General features: G+C 56.7%; 1 protein-coding gene across 6 annotated transcripts; it reads right to left on the bottom strand.

Moving 5' to 3' along the window:
- Positions 1–508: 508 nt before the first annotated feature.
- Positions 509–16,444, bottom strand: COQ8B (coenzyme Q8B). 6 transcript variants are annotated; one of them, XM_078145820.1, is made up of 15 exons: positions 16,354–16,444; positions 15,461–15,697; positions 15,210–15,276; positions 12,555–12,629; positions 11,873–11,953; positions 11,661–11,780; positions 11,408–11,493; positions 11,177–11,317; positions 10,999–11,080; positions 10,668–10,761; positions 9,152–9,293; positions 8,853–8,960; positions 8,694–8,759; positions 1,298–1,384; positions 509–1,219 (listed from the first exon to the last, which is right to left on the bottom strand). In XM_078145820.1, exons 2-15 carry the CDS (start codon positions 15,692–15,694, stop codon positions 935–937), a joined length of 1,668 nt encoding a protein of 555 aa, XP_078001946.1. In that variant the 5' UTR covers positions 15,695–15,697; positions 16,354–16,444; the 3' UTR covers positions 509–934. The 6 variants fall into 6 exon arrangements, 5 of the variants coding, with proteins under 5 accessions (XP_078001946.1, XP_020834869.1, XP_020834871.1 ...); XM_020979210.2 differs by having other exon boundaries at positions 11,661–11,783; XR_013482586.1 differs by lacking the exon at positions 509–1,219 and adding an exon at positions 2,978–3,127 and having other exon boundaries at positions 1,297–1,384; positions 11,661–11,783.
- Between the last annotated feature and the right edge of the window lie 3,711 nt (positions 16,445–20,155).

A 20,155-nucleotide genomic window follows, 5' to 3' on the forward strand; every position in this document is an offset into this window, starting at 1 on the left:
TGAGCCTTTGGGAGGTGGGTGGGGTTGTTTGCGGCAGCTCCGGGGGGCCCCCCTTATCCTGTGGGCTTGGCAACTGCTGCCAGGCCTCAGCATTAAGATCCATTAGCAGGCTGGCCTGTTCAACCAAGCTAGCTCCCTTTGGCCAACAGCGAGCAGAGAAGGGACCCTGCCTTAGAGGCCTCCCATTACACCCCCAACCCTCTTCCTCTTCTCTAGTCCCCAGGGCCCAGCTGTGCCCCCTGTGTGTCCCCCAGCCCCATCAGAGGAAGCTGGGATATTGGGGGGGGTAGGGGCCAGGCTGTCAGCTGGCAGAGCAGGTGGCCAGCACGTGGGGGGCAGGGAGGTTGTCCCTTTGGCAACAGATGGTTGGGGGCTTGGGCTTTTCAGCACTGGGGGGGGGGGAGGGGCAAGCCTGGCCAGGCCATCTGCACCTGGAGTCCCCACTCCCAGAAGCCTCGCCCATCTTTTCAACCCCACTCCACCCCCAATACCAGAAAATGAGAAGGGGTAGGAGAGAGGGAGGGTGGTTCCCCTTTATTTAGGATATCACTGAATGCACTGCCCATTGGGCCTGAAGACAGCTGGTGGGGGTGGGAGGACCCAGGCATACAGGCCATCTGGAACTCCACTCCCTTAGATGGGGGCTGGGTTGGGGCTCAGAACCGGAGGGAGAGAGGGTGATCAGCTAAGTTCCAGAGGGTATGTGTGTGGGGGAGGCCCCTTAGGGGTTCCCCCTGGCCTGGCTGGAAGTAGCTGGAAGCCCTGTGGACCAGTAGAGACAGATGAGTCTCAGACCTAGTAAGGGGCTCCCTGGACGTTTCTGGGAGCTCTTGGGATGGTCCCAAGGTGAGTCACTGAAGGGACCCTGAGGACTCCTGCATCAGGTCCTTAGGTCCTGGAGTGAGGGCTCGGAGTGATTCCTGGAGGACCAGAACTAGCCTGAGGGTCGGAGAGCCCAGTAATGCTCATAAATCTCGTGGAACAAGTCCCCACAGGGGATGTTAGCCCTGAGTCGGGCACAGGCCAGGAAAGCCCCAGCCAGCTTTCGGTGAAGGGCATAGGTCTCCTCTGGTGGGGGGCACAGCCGATGGCGAAGCATTATGGGGACCAGATCCTGCACTCGGCGTGCCGTATTGCCTGCCCCAAAATCATAGGGGCCAGCACTGGCAAAGGGCTCCCCTAGGATCATGACTGCTTCCACATGGGCCTCCGAAAATGCCTGGGGGAGTACAGAAGTTAGGAAGGCTTTGGGGGGCAAGGCACCTGCCTCACCCCCACCTCTCCCAACTACCCTCACCTTGGTTTCCAAACCTGTCAGGAATTTCAGGTCCTGCGATTTCTTTAGGACCCGAGCCCGGTCACCATCTGCAGCAGCCTTTACCACCTAGGGATTTGGAAAGAATGACCCAAGCTCAGTCAGAGGGGTCAAGACTAGGGCAAGAAGGGGGGGGGGCCTCTGCTGTCTCTGGGCAGATTATACCTGCCTTCTGAGCCCCTCACTCAAGAGACACCCTGGGCCCAGCCAGGGGTCCTTCCTTCAGGAGGGCACTGCCCCTGCTGACCTCCTCTGGCTTCACAGAGGAGAACCTAATCTAGCCATGGCTCCTCTCCCAGTCTTCCCGGCTTTTGGAGGGCTAGGGAGAGGGGAGCAGGGAAGCAGCTCATCTCCAGCCAGATTGCCCAAATTCCAGCCAAGATCAGAGATAAGTGCAAAGTCCTCACTGATCCAGGACAGAGGGCCTTAGAGGTAATCACTCCAACCCCCTCGTATTACAGAGGAGGAACTGAAGGGACCTGGTCAAGGTCATTCAGACAGGAAAGCCTCGGAATGGGGATCTGACTTGAATCTGTACTTGTCCCCCTGCCCCCTTCCAGAGAACCAAAACTGCATTTCAGAGGTGGGGAAGGGCCTCAGTGCCAGACTAGGCACCCATAGGAACCATGTGAGGGTGGGGGAGTGACTATTCTCATCTGTACCCCCTCTCCCTCTCCACAGGCACCCTCGTCAGCCCGCCCCAACCCCAAGCGTCACACTTAGAGCTCATCATTCACCCTCCCACTTTGCTGAGACAATGAAGGCCATCTGACGGGAACTGCCTTCACTGCCCTCCCATGGCCTCCTCCGCACTCCTTGGCTCCCAGCACCCACTACTTCCGTCTGCCCACAGACAGGGTGCATCATCCCTGCTCTGCAGAGGGGCTCATCCCCCGCCAGCCTGGGGCAAGGCACACGCCATTGGGAGACAGGCCCCGCGCTCCAATGTGAGCTCTGCTACTGGGTCGGGGGGGGGTGTGTGAGGAGGGTACCAAGGGAGGCCCCAGGCCCCCTCAACAGTTGTGTTCATTCCTTGGGTAAAGGCAGGGCCAGCACGGCTTGTTACACATGAAGATAACACAGAACAGGAAGGCAGAGGACCTGGGTTCAAATTCCAGCTGGGCTACCCACATATACCAAGTCCTGTCACCTTGCTGTGCCTCAGTTTCCCCATCTATGAAACAAGGAGGCTAGATTAAATGACAGCCTCTGAGGCTCTTTCTAGCCCTGAAGCTGCCATCCTTCTGCCCCATCTCTCTTCCTCTTTATTAACAAAGTTCTGGATGATGTCTACCACTGCAATCTGCACCACCATCCCCACTCTCTACTGCTGCTACTGAGTCATGTCTGACTCTTTGTGACTCCACTGGGGGTTTTCTTGGCAGACATACTGGAGTAGTTTGCCATCTCCTTCTCAAGCTCATTTACAGATGAGGAGACTGAGGCAAACAAGGTGAAGTGACTTGCCCAGGGTCACACAGATAGTAAGTGTCCGAGGGCAGATTTGAACCCTGCAGGCCAGTGCTCTGTGCACCATGGCCTTAACAACCCTTACAACAACTCTCTGCTCAGGCCCCTGCAATTTAATGTGGCTTTCTCCCTGGCTCCTCTACTGGACACCCTCCCCCAGGGCTTCCCAGTAGGTGCTTAACGAGTTCAGACCTTGGTTTCCGGTGGGCCTTCAGGGCAGTGTCCCTTCAGATCCTGGGCTTTGCCCTCTTGACCCTCCCCTTGCCAATTCCTAGGACTTCAGACTCTGCCCTTTCTGCACATGACTCCGGGAGACTCTCCAGCCACGTCCTCCCTCTGCCCCTATGGATGTCCACATAGCAGTTCAAAAACCCGACCTCACCATCTCTGCCCCCAACACCTAAAGGCGAGAGGCTGTCCCATAAAGCATGGCGTAGGGAAGGTGTGGCAGGGAGGATTCCCACCACCTCTGCTCAAGGTGCATGTGGCTCTCCCTCATGGACGACAGGCATGAGGGGCCTGAGGGCGTTCTCCAGGTCCAGGGATCCATGAAGAACAGTTACAGTGTCGAGCCAGGCAAGGACGCCCTCTGCCAGGGGAGGGAAGAACGCTGTGCCAGGGAAGGGGCAGAGCAGCCACGTGCCAAGGGACGAGCTTGGGAGCTGGCTCCAGGCCTCGGCCTCCAAGGTGGCCCTGGCCAGGCCTCCAAGGCCGCAGGTGCCGTCTGACTGTCCCAAAGGAAGGAGCAGAGGAGGACAAGGAGGGCGGTTGGTTTTTTTTTTGGGGGGGTGGGGGGGAATCTGTGCACCTGAAGGCCCAGCACTCTCTCCACTTGGCCACCTGCTGCCAAAACCATTTCTTGGTGATGGAGAGCTCTAAGCTCCTGGGGATTAATAAAGACCCTCTGGAAGCTGGGGCACCTGCAGCTTCCTTTGGAGGGAGGCATGGAGGGCAGAGATGGCAGGTCCGTGTCTGGTGGGAGCTGCTCCCAATCACAGCATCTTCAGGAACAGCAGCAGGCTGAAGCCAGGTGGGGAAGGCCTCAGGGGCCAAAGCGGGGAGGGGATGGTCCGTCCCAGAAGCAAGAGGCAGGAAGCCACTAATGATTCTCACACAAACAAGAGCTCTGCTTTGGGCGCAGGAATCATGGCTAACTTGTGTGGAGGTCAGTCTGGGGAGGGAAGAACCTGGGAGCAGGGAAGCTGGGTAGGAGATGCACTAACTTGAGGTGACAAGGCCAGTGGAAAGAAGGGGGCAGAGGCGAGGGGTGGAGTGATGTCTGCAGCAGCTTGGCCTGAGGTCCTGGGGGTGTGGCACTGGGGCTTAGGGGAAAGAAGAGGATCCACGTGGACTGGGAAGTCACATACCTAGAGATGACGCTGGAAACCCATGGAAGGAGAACGTATCACTGAGAGGAGGGCCCAGGAGAGGGCCCTGGCTTACATTCCCAGGTGGTGCAGGGATGCCCCGGCTCCAGGGTGACGGAGAACAGACCACTGTCCCCTCAGCCCAAAGCACGGCCTTGCTTTTTATAAGCCACGGTCTGGAAGGCCACCAGGCTTTCATCTTCACCGGGTGCTTGCTCCTTCTGGGCAGTGATGCGGATACCACCTGTGCCCCGAAGAGCTCCCAGCCTTTCTGCTGCTGTACACTCTGTGCCCAGATGAATCACCCAATCCGATAAGGCTTCCCATCTTCTCAGACAGATCTTGGATCTCAGATGCTGGAACTCTCTCTTGCATCACCCTCCTATCCCCTGGCATTGCCCCTATTGACTCGCTCTGGCTTCCTAAGAGGGATCCCTGCTCTTGGGAGGCCAGGGAAGCAGCCCATCCCCAGCCAGACTGCCCAAAGTCATCATTAATCTACATTCATTTTACATAGGAGGAAACTGAGGCCGATCAAGCCTAAATACCAGCCTTTGCTTCTCTTACTTACTCATCTGTCTCCCCCCAGCAGAATGTAAGCTTGCGGAAGGCTCTCACGTCCCCAGTGCCCAGCACAGGGCCAGACACACAGCAGCTGCTGAACTGAATGTCCCTAATGGGGGATTCCTGGAGCAAACAGAATTAAAGGGGCCAGAATCTGGAAAGGAAGGGGGTGAGCTAGGGACAAAATATTTGGTACTGCTCCACGATCACCTCCAGATGCCACAGAGAGAAGCCACCATGTGGAGACACCCAGAATTTCAGAGGAGACAAAATCCAAAAAAGATGCCCGCAACAGAACACCTGCCCTCAGATTTCCAGGCCCAGATGCCTACAGGAAAGCTAACAAGCGAGGTGAGCCAGCGATCTGAAAATGGGAGGCAAATGGGACCTTGTCAGTCACTGAGCCCCATGAAAGGACCCCAGGTCTGGGGAGCAGAGCTGAGGAACAGGAGAGGAGGCGGGTAGAGGGAACGTCAGAGAGTGACGGGAAACCCAGGAAAGAGGAGGAGGAACAGGGTGCAGGGCATTTGGGCCCAGAGCCAAGGAGGTAGAAAAGGTAGCTGTGCCACAGACCACCCGGGCAGAAAGGGGAGGCCGAGGCAAGTTCAGCCCAAACCTGGTGCTGAGGCCTGAAAGAGCTGGGACAGGGGACTTCAATCAGCCAAGGATCTGCCAGGGCATTCTTGCCATCAAAAACAAGTCCTGGCCTTGACAATGACTCTGGCCTGGAAAAGGTGGAGGCAGCCTTAGGGAGGATCTGGTTGCTGGGTGGACATGATGGGAACCTGCGGGAGGGTCAGGGGGCGGACCAGGGGAAGGCCGGCTCCACCACACCGTTGTGAGAGAAAATGGGAAGGCAGAGCAGGGGGTGCCTTCTGGACGAGGAGAGTACAAGGTTCAGGGAAGGGATAGGAAGCCCCTCGTGGACCATGACTCTGTGGAGAGATGGCAACCTCTCAGGAACGGACTTCTGGAGACACAAAGGGAAGCAGGTCCAATGAGGCCAGGAGAGCAACGGCTAAAGAGAACCACATGGCCTCATCCGAAACCTACGGGAAAAGTGAGATTTTAAAGAGAAGACGGATTCCCAATAGAAAAGTGGGCCAAGGATGTGAGCAGACGGGCATCCAAAGAAGAGCAAAATCAAACATGCCCTGGGCTTCACTGCTCTTTCAGCAAACCGGCAAAGACGGCACAAGGTGGGAACGTCAGTCGGCGGTGGAGGGGCCGGGGCAAGGTGGGCGCGCCAGTGCATTGCTGGTGGAGCTGTGCCTCGTGAGGTACGACCCTGCTGGAGAGCAGTTTGGAATCATGGAATCAAAGTGACTAACATGTCCATAGGCTTTGACCCAGAGGTTCCTCTGCTAGGTCAAAAACCAGGCGCCACGTATACCACGATGCTGAGACGAGAACTCTTTGGGGTAAATACAGTCAAAGAAAAAGTCAATGCCCGTCGACAGGGGGATGGCTAAATGAACTGGGCTGTGAAGATGATGGACTAGGACGTGAAGTAAGAAGTGCTGAGGAAATGACGCAGAGAAGCCCGGAGACGCTAACATGAACCGCTGCAGAGTGAAGGGAACAGAGCCGCAGAGAGCCAAACGGATTGTTTCCAAATGAGAATGAGTCGGCTCGGCCGCGAAGGCGAGCTCAGAGGAGCACTGCTGGCCCAGCCACCCGTGCCAAAGGCAGGGTGTGAGGATGCGGAATGCTGCAAAGCATTGTTCGCCTACCCCTGAATCTGAAAGAGTTCTGGAAAGAATGCATGAGCCCGCTTGGTGAAGGGGGCGCGGCTCCTTCTCTCCACGCTTGGGATTCAGGAGAGAGCCATAGCCACATGGCTAAGAGAAGCTGCTGAGGGGGCAATGAGAAAGCAAGGTGATGGAGACAGACTGGGAAACACAGATGTTCAGCAGAATTTGGACGAAGCCAAAACACAAGCTTGGGTGGGCTCACCTCCCAAGTCCTGCATGCAAAACAAGAATGACTTGGGCAGACCCAGGACCTGGGGGAGCCCAAAATACCTTGTAACCATGGCCAGCATCCTTGGAGAGTTAGTGGGGTCCAGCGACATTCTGAGTGCGAACAACCTTTGATCACAGAGGATTGGATTTAAAGAGTATAATAATTTCCCCAAACAATATGATAAATCATTTTTCCTACAAAATTGATTTTGAGGACTTTTTTCGCTCTTCTTCCTCCTTCTTTTGGAGGGGGACAGGGGAGTGAAATGATCACAGCCCTGCCTTGGAAGACTGTTTTTTCAGCTGGGTGTAGACAGTGGTAGTCTGGGCACAGGTGATGATTCAGGCCAAAAATGAGCGGTGACTATGAGTGGGAGGAATGGGATGGATGTGAGAGACATGGTGGAGGAAGAATGGACACCATGTGGCACCTGATTGGGTTAGAGGTGAATGAGGGCAAGGAGTCAAAGATGGCCACTGTGAAATTTCAAACTGAGTGAACGTCTGGAAGGAGAGGGTGGGCTTAAGAGGGACGAGCAGGAGGATGAGGCCTCCATTGGGAATGGGACATCCAGATGAAGATGCACTGGAGGAGGGTGCGGGGGCCAGAGCTAGAACCTGAGATCTGGGAACCACCTACGTGGAGCTGAGGAGATCACCAGGAGGGGCACCCTAAGGGTCATGGAGGATGCCCACAGGCACAGACCAGGGCAATGGATCTGGCAAAGGGGATGGAGGAGTGGCTGGGGTAGGGGTGGCCAGGGCTGCAGCGTTTTCTGGGACATGGCAGATTTCTGTGAGTACGAGGGGATAGGCTTCCAGAGGGCTCAAGAGAGGGGAGGCCTGAGCAGGCTGGGAGCAGGAGGGGAGGGGATGAAGTGGATAGAGGGGAAAGTCTGGAGAATGATTTTCTACCAAGGCAAGGAGTCAGCAGAGGAGGCTGGGGTATGCTAGCATTGCGTGGACCAGTAGGGTTCCCACCTTCAAGAACAAGGGGAGGATGGTGGGGAAAGCTAAGGACGACAAGGTGGGAAAAGCAGAGACCCCAGCAGGGATGGCGCTGCTGTCCAGGGTGGCCTGGGCCATGACCAATGGAGTCAGCTTGGAGGGTTCCCTCTCCTGTTGCTTCTGTTTCCTCTGCCGGGAGAAGGATCTTTGGGTGGAAAAGGACAGGATGAAAATGGGCAACAGGGAGTAGGGTCACCAGGCCCACGTCATCTGCACCATCAGGAAATGGAGGAGGTGGCAGATGGGATGGATGAGGCACTGTGGGTGACCTGCGAGAGACCACGGAGAACAGGAGAGGGAGCAGAGGACGGAGAAGAGCAAACACCAACGTGAAAACGGACAAAGGATGGAGACTGCTCGCTACCCTTCAAGTGCCAGAATCATGTAGTGCCAAGGTTGCCTGCGTCATTCTAACACAGAAGATGGCATACGCTTGTGGCTGGCCTGGATGACAGGAGATCCAGGACTGGCTGGGCAGTCACGTGGAACTAAGGAAGTCTGGAGGTCTGGGCTTGGCACAGCCAATCAGCACCTGAATCACGTCTTTGGATAGAGGCAGCAGGGGACCACTAACCCTTGGTGGTGGTGACCTGGGTTCAAATCTCACCTGTTACTTACTACTTATGTGACCCTGGGCAGTTACTTAACCTGTCAGCCTCAGTTTCCTCTTCTGTAAAATCTATTTACTGTTTCCAGTTTTTCTGTCTCTACCTTCTTTGTTGTCTCCCCATTGTGCTGTGAACACACCCAGGGCACATCGGTACCCTGGTATGGGCAGGCTCAGGGGGCCTTGATTTACCAAGGGCAACACCTGGATGCAGGGTTTGGCTCAACATAATAAGACTTTCTAACGATCAGAACTGCCGCCCAGGGAGACGTCAGTGCCCAGGCTGTGCCCCATCCTGGGGGTCTGTGCTAAAGGGCAGACTGACCAAGATGATGCAGGCAGGAAGAACCTGAGGGGTGAAGGGCAGGGAGCCCTCCACCCAAGTACCTGAACCTCACCTCGATGTAGTGGTCTGTGAACTCTGACCCAAACTCCCGGCTTGCCCCAAAGTCCAGCAGGGTCACCTATGGAGGCAGAAGGCAGAAGCAGAGGCCAGGGGTTGATAAATGACACGGGCCCCAGTGCCCCCTTCGTGAGCCAGGTCTTGAGGCACCCACCTTGTGGCTGGAGCGATCATACAGGAAGTTGGCCCAGTTGGGGTCCGTCTGCATGAATCGGAACTCAAAGAGTTCCTGCAGGCAGAGCCGCAGCAGCTCCCGGCAGATCTGGGGGCCAAGATGGGGAGGGGGTGACCCTAGGGATTCTGCCCTCGCCTTGTGGTTACCCCCCCAATCCCTGCCAGACCTGCACAGCCCCTCCTCCCTCAGGGGGTCCCAGAGTTGACTGTTGCCAAGGACCCTAAACGAGACGTCCACAGGCCCACAGGGTTCAATGGGTCTCCCTCGGTCCCCCTTACCTGGTTCCGCACATCTTGGCTCAGGTGCTGGCACTGGTCCAGGGGCACCCCACTGGCGAGCTCCATGGCCAATACCCGACCTGTGCTCAGCTCCTCGATCACGGCGGGCACGTGGAAGAAACAATCCTCTTCCAGGAGCTGCCTGTGGGTCACAGGGACAGAAGGTGGGAAGAGGAAGGGGCCTGCTCTCCTCTGAGATGCTGTGTGACCTGGGCAAGGCCCTCCCTCCCTGGTAAAGTAAGGGTTTAGACAGGAGTCTGGTGATCTCCGGCTCTGCCCGCAGTGACCTGGCAGACAGCCTGGGCTCTACTTCTTAACCCCTGGGTGCCTTACTTCAAGGCCGAGGACTCTCCCAGTCACTCCCTCGGGAGCCAAGGCCTCCTCTCTGGACATAACACTGTGTGTGTCTTAGCTGGCTTCCTCCCGATAGAACGGGAGCTTCTTGAGGCCAGGGCCCAGCACAGTGCTTGGGATTTCCTGGGGTACCAGCCTTGAGGTCACAGTCTTAGACTTGCCCCGGGCATAGGAAGGTGAAATCCAGGCCTTCCTGACCCTGTGCCCAGCTCACAGTAAGCGCTTTGTAAGTGCTGGGTGAAAAAGAGCTCGAGGCCAGCCCCTGCCCACCCCCTCTGCGGGGGGGGGGGTCCTGGGCATGGGGCACTGCAGGGAACATCACGTTTATCCGACACACTGAGAAGCTTGCCTGGTTTTTTCTCGTTCTTCCTTCAAAATCTACTCTTTGTTCTACGTTCTATGATCTGTCCCTCTGGGAAGGAAGATGGGAGGAATACTGGAGAAATTCTGGCTCTCTTACCCACCCAGATGTGTGGACTACACCAGCTCAAGAGTCAGCAGGTCCTGGATTCGAATTCTGCCTCAAGCACCTACTGACTGAGTGACCAAGGTCACCCAGGGTTCTGCCCTTTGGGTGGACTCGTGCCCATCCCAGAGATGGCGTCTCCAGGACCAAATCTGGGATCCTCTGAGTGAATCCCTCCCATGTGACCTCCCATCTCTGGGCTTCCCTCCCCTCCCCTCTAAAACAGTACATGTGCTGGCCCCCTCTCGCAGCCCCCAACCCCAGGAGGCCACAGCCCTCCGCCTGAAGACCGCTGGGGCAGAGGGAGGCTCATGTCCACTTCAGGCCAGCTCTGACCGCCAGGACCCCTCTGCTATTTCTGCCCACTGTTCTCTGGGGTGAAACAGGACGAGACAAGCCCCACAAACGGCTGTGATCACGCCCTTCCTGAGCCTTCTCTCCTCCAATTGTTCCTCAGGTGACACAGACTCAAGGCCCCTCCCGTCCTGGCTGCCCTTCCCTGGGCACTGTCCATAAGTGGGCACAGTGACCCAGACAGACGTGGAACAGATGAGGGGCCTCCTGGTTCTCGGAAGCTCTGGTGCGTGCGTGTGTGCGCAGGCCTCGCCTGCCACCGCCAGCCTGGGCAGTGTGGGGCCACAGTTGGGGAGAGAAGCCTGGTTAGGGCTCAGGCAGCACCCAAAGCCTGCTGCTCACCTGAAGGTGCGGGCACAGGCAGCCTCCCGGCGATAATCACACTCCCACGCCAGCTCCTGCTGCAAGGCCTGGAGACTCTGCTCAGCAAAGAGGCCTGTGAGGAAGGGCATGACAATCAGCCTGTGCCAGGCCTTAAAGGGGTGCAAAGAGCTTTACAACTATGATCTCATTGAGCTGGGAGGGAGGCGGTATCATCACCCCCCATTTTACAGATGAGGAAATGGAGGCTGAGGGTCATGTCAAAGGCAGGACGTGAATCAAGTCTAGAAATTTATCCCCTGGGGGGGCCGAGGATTCCAAGGGCTTCAGGTCCCCCTCCCTCCAGGCTCACCTTCGGGCAAGGATACACTCATCTTCAACACGGCCAGCAGATTCTCCACATCACTCTGGATGCTCTGGGCCACACCTGGGTACTGTGGGGAAGGGGCACATGTACCACTGGGACACTTGACTCTGCTGCAGGCCCAGATGCCTTGGCCCCCCCCCCAACGCCTGGCCCTGTGGCCTACCTGGATCTTCACAGCCACCTCGGTCCCATCTTGCAGGACACCCTGGTGGACCTGACCAATGGAGGCCGCAGCAAAGGGCTTCTCTTCCAGGGAGGCCATCTTGGTCCGCCAGTTCCTGCCCAGTTCTTCCTCCAGGACTCTCTGCAGGTGAGGTGGGCCATGGGGTAGTCCGACAGGCAGCCCTGGCACCACCCCTTGCGAGCTGTCCAAGGCAGCACCCCAGCCACTCACCATCGTCTGCCATTGGGGCATGAAGTCGGCGCTCTGCCGGACCCTCTCAAAGATGCGCTGCAGCTGGGGGCTGATGAAGCTGTTGTCTGGGGATGGCAGGGAGGAGCTTGGGGGGGGGGCCAGCGCTGAAGGGCTCAAGAGTGTGTCCAGGGCCCTGGGGACGGGGCTCAGTGTCCGGGAGGGGGACAGGCTATCTTAGGACTGGGCTAACTGGAGAGGCCTGGGGCTTAGGAGGAGGGCGGGGGGGCCATACCCTGGATGCTTAACATCTGGCCAACCTTGAGCGCTGCTCCTCGAACCGTGCACAGAGTCTTCACTATCCGCTCAGCATTGGCCTCAGAGAGGAAAGGGCTGGGGCCCACAACAGGGCCACCTTCTAGGGAAGGAATGGTGGGCGTGGACGGACGGAGTGCCTGCAGCCAGGGCAGCCCAGCCCTGCCAGGCCCTCCAGGTGTCCTTACTTACCCCCTCGCCGTGCCTGCCCTCCTGACAGCGACATCTTGGCCACTTCAACCAGGGCACCGAGGCTCAGGCCCACTGCTAGTCCTGGGGCAGGAGGCAGAGTTAGGCACTGCCTTGGTCCCCCACCCCCACCACGTCCCTCTCCTTGTCCCGTCTGTCACGCTCGCTTCATCTTTCCCTTCGGCTCTGGCTCTCCCCATCCTGCTTCCCTGCCACCGTCTGTCACAACATGCAATTTCAGAGTGAGAAGGGCCTTGGAAGTCACAAGAAAGCCAGTGAGGGCTCTGTGTGCTGGTCCCGCTGCAGGCCTCCCCAGGTGGCCGGGCCCACTTCTGCGCCACTCTTGCCATTACCCACGAGGCTCTTGGCAGGCATCTTGCGCTCCTCCTGTCTTTCTAGAATGGGCCTCTCAAGCTAGGCTTTTTCCCTGTGTTTCAGTCACAGGCTCAAAGCTTCAAATGGGAAGGGATCTCAGGTGCCATCAAGTCGATCCCTTCAATTCACAGGCAAGGAAACTGAGGCCCAGAAGGTTAAGTGATTCTTCCCAAGTCAGACGGGTCCTAAAGGGCCCAGCCTCCCCCTCGTCCCCCCGGCTTCTCTTTCTGGCTCGATTTCCCATCACCTCCCTTCATGGCCTCTATGGAATCCACCTGCTCTTTCCCCAACTTCACGTTCCGTCTCCCACCTCCATGCCTTTGCATAGGCTGTTCTCCACCCGATAACCATGACCTTCCTTTCAGGCTCAGCACAACGTCCTCTCCTATGGGAAGATGTTGCCGACTCCTCAAACTTCCTTTATCAACTCATTTCTATAGTACTTCCAAATACTTGTTCACAACACATTAGAGCAGTATTTACTGAGCATCCACTGTGTGCCAGGCACGGAGACAAAACCGGAACAGCCCCGCCCTGAAGTCTGCCAGGGGAGCACAACAGCTATGTAACTAAGTCCAAAGCAGTGCCAAAGGGATTTCCAGGAGCAGACTCTAACTGCTGGCAAGGTCCTCGTGAGCCTATGGGAGGGAAGGGCCAAGCTGCGGCTCCTGAGGGCCAGGTGAGGAGAGACGGATTGCCAGGAGCATGTATGTGTGTATGTGCATAGGTCCTGCTTGGGCAAAGGCTTGGAGGTGGGAGATGGGAGGTTCTGTACAGGAATCAGCTAGCTGGCCAAATTGACTGAGAAGGACACAAAAGAAGACTGTAGGGGAAGATGGGAGACAGACTTTGGAAGGCTTGAAACGCCAACCTCAGGGCTTTCTATTTGATCCTGGAGGCAATAGGAAGCCGTGCAGATTTTATTTTGGGGGGCGCAGGAGACAAAGTCAGATTTGTGCTTTGGAAGCCTACGGAGGGTGGACGGGAGCCACTGGAGGCCAGGAGACTGGCCTGGCCCAGGGCAGACATTCTGTGCAGGAGACAGATGTGATGGAAATAGCACTGACATGATTTGGCAACCAACTGGTCAGTGAGAGAGGGCAAGGAGTGGAGGCTGACTCGGGCTGTGAACCTGGGCATCAGGAGGGACGGCAGTGCCCTCAGCAGGCAGACGGATGCTGGGAACGATGGGTGAAGACAATGAGCTCCACCGTGGAGGTGCTGAGTCCTAGGTTTAGCCTGTGGTGGTGAGTGGAGGGGAACTTCCCTCTCCCTGGGCCTGGAGTCAAGAAGATCTGAGTCTAAATCTGGCCTCAGCTACCTACTAGCTGGGGGACTCAGGGTGCATCATTTAACCTCTGCCTTAATTTCCTCAACCGTAAAATGGTAACGATAACAGTGCCCATCAGCCAGAGTTGTAAGGAACAAATGAGGTATCTCTCTGGCGCAGGGCAGGAGCTACACAAACGTGTACTCTCCTCCCCTCAGTCAGGAAGATGGTAATAAGGATGGCCCACACTCAGTTCCCTTTGCTGGATCTTCCTCCTGATCATGCCCTCTGACCCTAGGTGTCCCCCAGCGCTCTGTCCTGGGCCCTCTTCTCTTCTCCCTCCATAGGACTTCACTGAGAGATCTCATCAGCTCCCACGGATTTAATGACCATCTTTCTCTATGCTGATGATTCGCTGATGATTCTCACATCTACCTTCCAGGCCCCAGTGTCTCTGCTGACCCCCAATCTCTCATCTCCAACTGTCTTTCAGACATCTCAAACCACAGGTCCAGTAGACATTTCAAACTCAACATGTCCAAAATGGAACTCATTATCTTTCCCCTTAAATCCTCCCCCTCCCCTAAGGTAATGGGGACAGAGCACCACCCTCCTCCCAGGCCCTCAGGCTCCCAATCTAGGAGTCATCCAGGATTCCTCACTATCTCTACCCCCCTACCACACCCCCCTATCCCCTATCTAATCTGTAGCCAAGGCCTATGGATTTCACCTTTGTAACATCTCTTCAATACACTCCCCCCATATGGCCCCCACCCTGGTGCAGGCCATCATCACCTCACCCCTGGATAAATGCACTAGCTGCTGGGGCTTCTACTGGCCTCAAGGCTCTCACCACTCCAAGCCATCCTCATTTCAGCCACCAAAGGGATTTTCCTGAAGAGCACGTCTGTCTGATCATGTCACCCCCTACTCAACAAACTGCAATGCCTCCCTATTGCCTCCAGGAGCAAATACAAAATGTTCAAAGCCCCTTCCTCCCTTTCCAGTGTTCTTACACCTTACTTTCTATGTTCTCTTCAATCCAGTGACCCTGGCCTCCTGGGAGTTCTATGAACAAGACATTCCCAACTCTTCCTGCCTCCAGGCACTCTGTTTGGCTGGTCCCCCCCCCCCACCGGCCTAGAACACTCCCCCTCCTCCACTCCAGCTACTGACACGAAAGCTTCCTTAAAGTCCCAACTAAAATCTCTCCTCCAGAAAGCCTTCCCCATCCCCTCTTCATTCCAGTGCCTTTCCTTGGTTAACTATCTCCTATTTATACTGGAAGGAGCTTGCTTTGTAGATTTGTTTACATGTTGTCTCCCCTGTTAGACTGTAAGCTCCTTGAGCACAGGGACTGTCTTTTGACTCTTTGTACCAGGGTGCCTTTAAACATAATACTTGTGGACTAGCCTAGCTTGCTTGGCCATTTCTCCTGGCTTGCCTTGTCTCCCTCACGTGATTTCACTGTCACAAATCATGGAAGCTTGGTGTGTGAAGGGACGTGAGAAATAATGGGTTCCAACTTGTGCCTGAACAGTAATGCCTGACATCTCCTGTCCCTTGAACACTTCCAGGGATGGGAACCCTGCTACCTTCTGAGGTGGCAGAGTGTTAGCCCATGACTCTCATGCTTTCATTCTCTTGGCCTGTCTTTCAGACATCTTGCCTCCAGCTGCACAGGGTGGTACCTACCCCCAAAGTTGGCCAGGCGACTGATTCGAGAAGCAGGTACCTTGCGCTCCCGGGCACGCTCACTCAGCTGGAGAAAGAGGGGAATTGGGGGGGTAGTTGACCAGTGAGGCCAGGGGAGGGGGCACTGTGGGAAGGGGCTGGGGCTGAGCCAGTGGGAGACATCAATCAGGAGATAGTACAGGGTACAGTAAGGGGCAAGGCCAGGGGACAGACAGTGTGGGCACAAGGGAGGCCTACAGGGGTGGCATTACCTGGGGCCTTGGCCCCACTCTGGGCCGGGCTGCTTCCCGGGCTCTCCGGATGTCTTCTTCGCTCAGCCCAGAGGCTGCGGCTGGCCCCTCACTGTTCTGAGCCCCGGCACGTGAGGCATTGTGGGGGTGCGAGGGTGAGGCTGGGGGCCACTGACAATTCCCTCTTGAGACAGCAGTGGGGCGCAGAGCCTGGCCCAGTGTCCTAGCCGTGCCTCGGAAGTGTTCAGACCACATGGCCTAGAAGAGACAGGAGAGGAGGGGTCTGAGCTCTCCCCTCAATGTGACTAGGGGCACCTCTCCCTTTCCTCTTCCCTTTTTTGGGCTCAGGGGTCTTTGCCTCCCATCTCCTCTTTCTCTGCCCCCCACTCTACATCTTCCTTCTGCTTTCTTCCCTCTCATATGCTGCCTTCTTTCTCCATTCTCTCTTCTCTTTGCCTTTCTTTTCTCTCTGGGGCTCTTCTCTACTGCCCCTCCCCCTCCTCAGCACCCTTCCTCCCTCCTTTCCCCTCTCCCCCTTCTCTCTCCTCTCTGACCCCCCTCCTCTACCTCGCTGGCCCCTCTCTCCTCTCCCCCTTCTCTCTTCCCTTTGGCCTCCCCTTCCCTCTCTTTAGCCCATCTCTCCTGGCCCCCCCTTCTCTCTCCTCCCTGCCCCTCCCACCTCTCTGCCCTCTCTCTCCTCCCTGCCCCCCCCACCTCTCTGCCCTCTCTCTCCTGGCCCCCTCCCCCTACTCTCTCCTCCCTGGCTCCTCCTCCTCCTCTCTGCTCCCCCTCTCCTCTCTGCCCCTCCCCCTTCTCCCCATCCCCTTTCTCTCTCTGTTTCCCCCTGCCCAGCATTGTTTCCCGCCCCTCATCCCGCCTCTCCTGCCCCCCTTCCTCCGTTGCTAGGCACCCACAGCTCCTTCTATTGCAAGGCCCCCCTTCCTCCAGGGCCCGTCCGTAAATTCAGCACCACCCCCCCAACTTCCGGGAGACCCCGCCCCTCTACTCGAGCCTGGCCAATGACAGGGCGGGAAGCCGCGCTGACTGACGGGAGCCCGAGTCTCTAGAGAGGAGGGTTGGGGTGGGGCGCGCGCGTGTGCTGAGGCGGGGGCGGGGCCAGGGCCAGGGCCTCGGGGCGGGGTTAGGGGCGTGGCTGAGTGTCTCGCTGCTCACGCCCCTTCTCGTCCTCCTCTCCACTCTAACGCCCCCTTCCCACTCTGCACACTTTCCGTCTTCCCCAACAGGCGTCTCACTTCTGTTCCCCAGTCCTGTGCAGGGCCCCCCATCTCTGCTCCCCTCCCCCTTCCTATTCACGATCCCTCACATCTGTTCCCCCTTCCTTTGCACGGTCTCTTACTTCTGTTCCCCTTTCCTTGCAGACCCTTCACTTCTGCTTCCCCCTCCTTTACACGGGTCCTCACATCTGCTCCCCCTTACTTGCAGACCCTCCACTTCTGCTCTCCTGTCGTATCGTCCCCTCCTTCTGCCCCCCTCACCCCGCTTTCCTTCCTCGTCCCGCAGCGCAAGTTTGGAATCAGGGAGACCTGGGTGTCCATCCTGCCTCCATCACGTGATAACCGTGTGACTCTGGGCGAGTCGTTTAACCTTCCTGAGCCCCAGTTTCCCCAGTAAGGATATCTACCTTGGGCAGCAAGGGTTCACCTGCATCCTAGAGTCTTTGACTTAGTTGCCCTTAGGCTCAGAGGAGATGAGGTTAAAATACCGGGCTGTTCTTTATGGGCTCTGTATAAATACGAGTTCTTATTTCTCCCTGACTCATCCTCCTCTCTATTCACTTCACATCCTCAGGCTTAGTTCTACCTGGGCTTCTCTCTTGATTTACTTCCCTCCTCCCTCCCTCCTGCTTATCAGGTTTGAGGAAGCGAGGAGAACCTGGGGGAGGAGGAGGGTGCTGTGCCCTGGATGTTGATAAGAATGAGATGCAGAATCTTGGGGACCTGAGTCAGCCCGGGCATTTTAAGAAATCCGAGGTGGGGGTAGTGGGGAGGAGATTGGGGCCACCAGCTGCGAGGGCCTGGGAGAACTCCAGTTTCCACACACACAGCCCAGGAATGAGCATAGCTGACTCATCCAAGCACCTGTCATTTCTTCCTAGTCCCATTCTCCCTAGGGGGCTAGAAAATGGGGTCCCAGAAACCTCCCTACTTTCAGCCTGTTTCCTTGTGACTCACTCTAGGCTGCACCTGACCCCAACCCCTCCAAGTGACTCAGTTTTAGCTGAAAGTCCTCTCTGTGTTTTCATCATCCCTCACACTTGATTGTAGTGAGTCATCGACCTCTGAGTCAGGTGGTGGGCTGGTGAGAGGTCCTATCTAGGTACAGACATCTGGACCCAGACATCAGGAATCTCCTATTCCAGGGGAATTAGGTGCTTGTCCTTTGTCCCCAGCTCCACCCCCACCGCACACTGTCTTGCCTTTGAAATTACCTCACAGTGACACACACACACACACACACACACACACACACACACACTGTATATGTCTTGTATGAACATTGTTACTCATATGTTGTTACTCCAGCTCTTAACACAATGTCTGATACATAGTAAGGGTTTAATAAATGCTTATTGCTTGAGTAGACTGACTTTTGACCCAGCTGAGGGACCTGTGCATTGGGTGCCTTTAGCCTTTACAAGAATGATCATTAACCTTTGTGCTTAACTTTAAGGCTGATAAATTGCTTTCAACACATTTCACCGGAGGCTGTAAACAGCTCTGTGTGATATTGGCTGCAGGAATTGTTATCCTATGATAACAATGATAATGTTGCAATATTTTTCAGGGTCCATACCAGCTACTTCCCAAATGAGTAAACTGAAGTTGATTTACTCAAGAGCATGACACACTCCATCCATCAGTCTCACAGTGCCAAGGATGACATATACATATGTATGAAGGGACATATAATTTCTCTCCTCCCAGCTACACGACCCAGCTAGAGAATAACAAAAGAGAAGGTGTGTTTCTTACCTAGAAGTTTTGTTAAGTGGCGGTTGGGCGTCCTAGACCTGAAAGCTACTTATTATTAAAACTAAAGAGAATGCTTAAATTGTTATGAAGGAAAGAATGTCACTTTTTAGCATATCCATTTACCTTCCTAACAGCCAATCAATCAATTAGCATTGTTAAGGCCTTGCTTTATCCGAGGGGTTAAAGAGATTGATGTCTTTGAACTCCGGAGGTCCTCCCAGCTTTCTGGGGTGGTCTTAAAGGGATTAAGGAAAGGGAACTAAAGAAAGAGGCTTGTTTTGCACAAGTCAAAGAGGCATCATCCCATGGAAAGAAAAATAGCAAATACAGAACAAAATGGAGCGTCAGTTATGTTCTCCCCAAAATCCGCTTTCGACAAAAACAACAACGATAGCTAGCATTTGTTGGTAAAGTATTTACGTATGTTAACTCGTTAGACCCTCACAACCACCCTGGGGAGGTCGCTCTTTTATTATCTCCATTTTACAGATGAGACTGAGGCTGAGAGGTGGTCACTTTTTCTAGATTAGGACATGGAGGGAGCTCAGAAAGGCTAAGATGAGTAATGTAGAGCACCTGGGTCTTGTAGACCCCGACTCCAGTTTCGGGGCCTCGGCTGCGCCACGCCCCGGATGTTTGGAAGACGCTTGGAGATGCTCCCGGGACTGGCCGGTTTCGGTCTGGGCGGTGGGGGGTGGGGCCAGGGATTTCCTCCCCCTAGTACGTCGCCGTACACGCAGCCTGGGGCGGGGCCCAGGGCTTCCCCGGGGAGGGGCGGGGCCGGGAGGAGGCGGGGCCTCGGTTAACCCCTTGGTCGCCGCGGTCGGGCCGGAAGGAAGCGGCGGCTGCGGAGGGAGGGAAACCCGGAACCGCGGCGCCCGGGGCCGGCCACACCCCCGGCTTTAAAGGGGCCCGAGGAGGATCCCGGGCCGGGCCGGGCCGGCCGGAGCCGAGCGCAGCGGCCTGCGGGAGGGCATGCGACGCTGTCCTTGCCGGGCGCCGCCGGCCACGGAGGCGCGGAGGCGGCGGAGCCGGGGCCCGGGGCCCGAGGGGGGCGGGCTTCCCCCGCCGCGGGATCGGCCGGACGCCGCCGGGGCCCGGGGGACGCTGGACACTGCGGGCGTCCGGGCTGGGCGGGACAGAACTGGGCCCCAAGAAACACTAGACACCGCCGAGGCCCGGGGGACGCTGGACACCGTTGGGGATCCGCGGGACGCTGCAGGCCCCCAGGGGACGCTGGACACGGCCGGGGCCAAGTGGACACCGGACACTACCTTGGCCGGGGATCAGCTGGACGCACAGGCTCTTGAGTCTCAGCTGCACATCGCGGGGACCCAAGATCAGCCAGGCAGAGCCGGGCCCCAGGGGCCACTGGACACCACCAAGGCCCGAGTGGACACTGCTGGGATCCAGGCTCAGCAGAGCAAAGCTGGGCCTCGAGGGCGGCTGGGGATGCTGGTCACTGCTAGGTCCCAGGATCAGCCTGATGGGGCTGAGCCATGGAGACAACCTGACATAGACGTCTCTGAGCCTCAGCTGGACAGAGAAGGCTCTCAGGGATGGCTGGAGGGTGCTGGCCCCTGGAAGCTGCAGGACAGAGCAGACCCGCAGGGAGGGCCCTGTAGAGACAGCCACAGAACAAGGCTAGAGCAAGAGAGCTCTGGGGATCAGCCCAACCAAGACAGCCACCAGATGATACCTGGCAGAGCCGGGTCCTGGGTAT

This window comes from Phascolarctos cinereus, unplaced genomic scaffold, assembly GCF_003287225.1.
Source record: "Phascolarctos cinereus isolate Bilbo 61053 unplaced genomic scaffold, phaCin_HiC Scaffold_726;HRSCAF=1367, whole genome shotgun sequence".
In the NCBI taxonomy this organism is placed as follows: Eukaryota; Metazoa; Chordata; class Mammalia; order Diprotodontia; family Phascolarctidae; genus Phascolarctos; species Phascolarctos cinereus.